Raw genomic sequence first — 3,986 nt, 5'->3', positions numbered from 1 at the left:
CAGAAGACACCCAAACCATTCTGTGATCCTGTGATTTTCAGGGTCATTCCCCCGCTCCCGTTCATTTCAGACACACTGAACGGCACAAGCTGCTCTCCTGGCGCAAGTGGAAGCTGAGGGAAGCCTCATTGAGCAAGGCAGGAGGACAGAGGAGATGATTTTGTGAGCTCTTTGCTTCCTGCCCTCTTCGGCTCCCTCCTCGCACACAAGAGCACGTTTCATTCGCTCCAGGCCTGCCAGGGTTGCTCCCTCTGGACAAGGAGTGGTACAACCAAGCCCTGCTCTTCCTTGGGCACACGTGAACCATTCCCAAGACTGGTTCCCTCCCTTCCACAGGGGAACAGCAACTTTGCAGCTCCTTATCAAAGCGTTGCTTGTCCCTGTCCTCACTGTCTTTCTCTCCTGACAAAGGTAGCTCCTGCTGGAGTCTCAGTTCTTCCCATCTCCTCTCTGCTGTGCAGGACTTGCTGTGCCTCTTGCAGGTTGGCTCCCAGCCTCAGAGGAAGGAGGTTGCAGTGTTTGGAGTGCTCAGCTTCAAGACTTTGCTCTTCACAACGTGAAGGGATATGAAGCCCATTGGAAAAGTGCTTTGTGCTACAGCCTTCATACTCGGGTTCCTCGCTGTCTTCTGGAAAGATTCTTTTAAGCCAGGTAGGCTCAGGAAGGGGGGTCATTCCAAACTGGAGTGGAAATCACAGGAGAGAAACCCTGGCTGGTGGTCTCATTCCTGCCCGGAGTCTCACAGAGCTGGAGCTTCATTCCCAGAAATAAAGAGAAGCTTGAAACAAAGAGGAAGACAAAATGTTCTCACAGCATTTCCAAAGGGATCCTGCTGTCTGGGGAAGGGGGAAATAAGCTGTACTTTGCCACTTACACCCTTCTGCTTTAGAGCTCTGCCAATAGTTACGGGCAGCTCCTCTGCTGCTTCCTCCACCTACTTCTCTGTCTCTTCCTCTCTTTCCCATAAACTAGAGGTGTTGTCTGGCGCCCGTGTCCTCCTGACTGGAGCCAGTGCTGGGATTGGAGAGCAGATGGCTTATCATTATGCCAGATTTGGTGCTGAAATAGTTTTGACTGCTAGGAGGGAAGCTGTGCTGCAGAAGGTAAGAACTTCCTTCTAGGAGGGAGGACAAAGAGATCTGCACCTGTACCAGGTGAACCTTGATCCTTTTCCAAGGGAGAGTGAATCTGCTTCCTGCTAAGAGGTAACTGCTTAAACAAAGTCTGGATGACAAATGAGCTCTCAGGGGCTGAATAGAGCTAGAGTTAAAGTGTGTTTCTGTCCAGAACTGACTCTCACTGACTGTGTAGGATGGGGAGCCCCCAGTGCCATAGAGTGTCCTTACTTCTGTTCTCCCCCCTTCCCAGTCCATGGTGTTTAACCTTTGGCTGCGTGTTCTTCTTCAAGGTGATGGAGAAGTGCCTGGCACTTGGAGCAAAGAAAGTATTTTACATCCCTGCAGATATGTCAAACCCTTTAGAGCCTGAAAAGGTGGTTCATTTTGCTGTCCAAAAGCTGGGTAAGCATCTGGGCATCTCTTTGGCCTCCAGTACAGACAGTTCTCATTCCTGTAGGAGCTTCCTGCTTCAGTTTCCCCATGTCCCTCGCTGGGAGGGATGCTGGGACTGGAGGGTGTGTGGGGTTTGGGAATTCCAGTCTGGCTGTAACTGCCTTTTAGCTGCTTTTCGTGCTGGAGGCGGAGAGTGTGGAGAAAGGACTGGTTGGGGCTGGCCCCTTGCTTTGAGTGCTTCTCCTGTGCACAGGGGGCCTGGATTACCTGGTGCTGAACCACATTGGCACGACCCGTTTCCAGATGTGGGATGGAGACGTGGAGTACACCCGCTGGCTCATGCAGGTGAGCTTTCCCAGCAGGAAGAGCTCACCTGGAGCTGGGCGACTCTGCCTTCTCCTGGGATGGCTTTGGGAAGCTCAAAGGCAAATTCAAGGCTGTGGCAATGGTTGAGAACAAACCTTTCCTTTCATTTGTGTTTCAAGGGGTTCAGAGGCTCCGTTACGGGTTTGCTCAGGTGGTGTATGTGTGTGTGGAGGAATGTCTGGGAAGAACTTCACTTCTCTCCTTCCTTCTGTCCTTCTTATCTCCCATTAGCCCAGGGATTGATGGAAGCTGCTTCTGGCTCATGCTGACCCTCCCTCCAAACCCTCCTGCTTCTTCCACGTCTACTTTTCCCATTCCAGGTGAACTTCTTCAGTTACGTGTCACTCGCAACAGCAGCTCTCCCCACCCTGGAGAAGAATCGAGGCTCTCTGGTGGTTGTTTCTTCCCTCACAGGTTGGTGGCTTTAACTGCCATAACACTGCTCTTGTGGACACGGTGGTTCCCAACATGTTGTGTTTCTCTGTGTTCTCCAACCCCTCAAGCCCTTTCCAAGCTGTGCTTTTATAGTAGCAGGCAGGACAGTGGCTGCTCTTGTTTTCTGGAGACCTTCTTTGTGTGGCAAAGGAACCGTGCTCTTTGTTTCATGGTGTGCCCAGATCTGCTGCTTTGGCTCCTGCCCCTCACAGCCAGGCCCATCCCTCCTGTGTTTCTGTCATCCTCCTACTCGAAAACCTTCTGGCTTTGGCCATCAGGAGGCTGCTGAGTAGCTGCATTGCCTGTTTGGGATGGAAAAGCAGGAGGTGTGCACTCCAGGGAGCTGCAGCACCGTACCCAGCCTCAGGCTTGTCCTGCCCTGAGCCCTGGTGTCATGCTCCTTGTGTTTGCTCTTCATGGGGAGGGAAGGCTGCAGCAGAGCTTCACACGGGGCTTTTTAGCCCAGCGTGGACCTGGTGTAAGTTGTCTTTACAATTCCTTCCTTTGTCCAGGAGGTGGCTCCTGTGCTGGGATGTGCTCCCACAACCGGCTGGAATTGCCTCAGCGCCTGTTTGTGACTAGGAACAGAGGGAAACTCACCCAAAGGGCACATGGGTCGATGATGCAGGATGATCCAGATTCCCCCTCCATGGCACCATCCTCCTTCCAGCCAGTCTCCCGGTGTTTTCCATTCTCTCCTTTTCCTTCCCAGGGAAGATCCCCACTCCCTTCACCACTTCTTACTCTGCCACCAAGTTCGCCCTGGATGGGTTCTTCAGCTCGCTGCGCCACGAGCTCTCCATGCAGAAGAAGAACGTCTCAGTCACACTCTGCATCCTGGGCCTGATCGACACCAAATCGGCCTTGGAGAGCATCAGGTACGTGTGTGGAGGAGGCTGGGAGGGAGCAAAACCTGCACCTCAGCTGCCTTATGATGGGATGAGCACCCATTCGGATGTGTAACGGGACGAGTTCATCTCTTGGGTGCATCGTGGGGGTTCTGTGTCCACCTCAGCATGGAGAACACTGCGGGGCTCAGTGTGCACAGGTACCACCCCGCCATGGGCTGCCCGGCTCTGGGTGATGCTCTGGCTCTTTGCTTCCAGGGGGAAGGTTTCTCTTCCTGCCTCTCCTGCTCCCGCCGCGGCGCTCGCCATCATCCAGGGGGGAGCCATGCGTGTGAGGGAGGTTTTCTACCCGCGCTGGCTGCACCTCGTGTGCTGCCTCGGGGTGCTCTTCCCCTGTGACCCTGCTCTGCAGAGCTTCTACACTCCCTAGAGAGGCCCAGGCTCCTCTCCCATCCCGTCTAATCCCATTCCTGCCCCGGTGGTGGCAAAGCACCGTTAGCTCTTCCCATAAGGCTCCCTCTGATCCTACCTCAGCTCTGGTGTCCCTGCCCGTCAGCCAGATGTTTCTCCCAGTTCATTCCATCTTAGTCCTCCACCATCTCCCCTCCTTCGGCCTCACCTCACCTCTGGTTTTACCACCTCCAGTCTTCCCTCAGCTCCAGCTTTAACCTCTGTTGTACGGGAGGGCCTGGAATGCCTGGGCATCCCTGGGCCATCCTTCTCCACCACTTCATGCTTTGTGGGTTCTCTGAAACGTCTTGTTTCCTATAAACAGAATTTAGAATGTCCATTTTAATTAAACTATTTTTCCTATGGGTGTTGGTGT

General features: G+C 53.6%; 1 protein-coding gene across 1 annotated transcript; it reads left to right on the top strand.

Moving 5' to 3' along the window:
- The first annotated feature begins 566 nt into the window (after nt 1-566).
- Nucleotides 567-3,590, top strand: HSD11B1L (hydroxysteroid (11-beta) dehydrogenase 1-like). The gene is made up of 7 exons (XM_010023698.1): nt 567-651; nt 973-1,103; nt 1,409-1,520; nt 1,765-1,856; nt 2,198-2,291; nt 3,025-3,190; nt 3,419-3,590. Exons 1-7 carry the CDS (start codon nt 567-569, stop codon nt 3,588-3,590), a joined length of 852 nt encoding a protein of 283 aa, XP_010022000.1.
- The last annotated feature ends 396 nt before the right edge of the window (nt 3,591-3,986 follow it).

Source organism: Nestor notabilis, unplaced genomic scaffold (genome assembly GCF_000696875.1).
Source record: "Nestor notabilis isolate BGI_N333 unplaced genomic scaffold, ASM69687v1 scaffold21771, whole genome shotgun sequence".
NCBI classification, from domain to species: Eukaryota; Metazoa; Chordata; class Aves; order Psittaciformes; family Psittacidae; genus Nestor; species Nestor notabilis.
Note: the sequence above shows the minus strand (reverse complement) of the source record. Positions and strands in the feature narration are given on the sequence as shown.

Coding starts and splice junctions, on each gene's coding strand:
- HSD11B1L (XM_010023698.1), top strand. CDS start 567: ATGAAGCCCATTGGAAAAGTGCTTTGTGCTACAGCCTTCATACTCGGG. Junction 1,104..1,408: donor GGGAAGCTGTGCTGCAGAAG/GTAAGAACTTCC, acceptor TTCTTCTTCAAG/GTGATGGAGAAGTGCCTGGC. Junction 1,857..2,197: donor ACACCCGCTGGCTCATGCAG/GTGAGCTTTCCC, acceptor TTCCCATTCCAG/GTGAACTTCTTCAGTTACGT.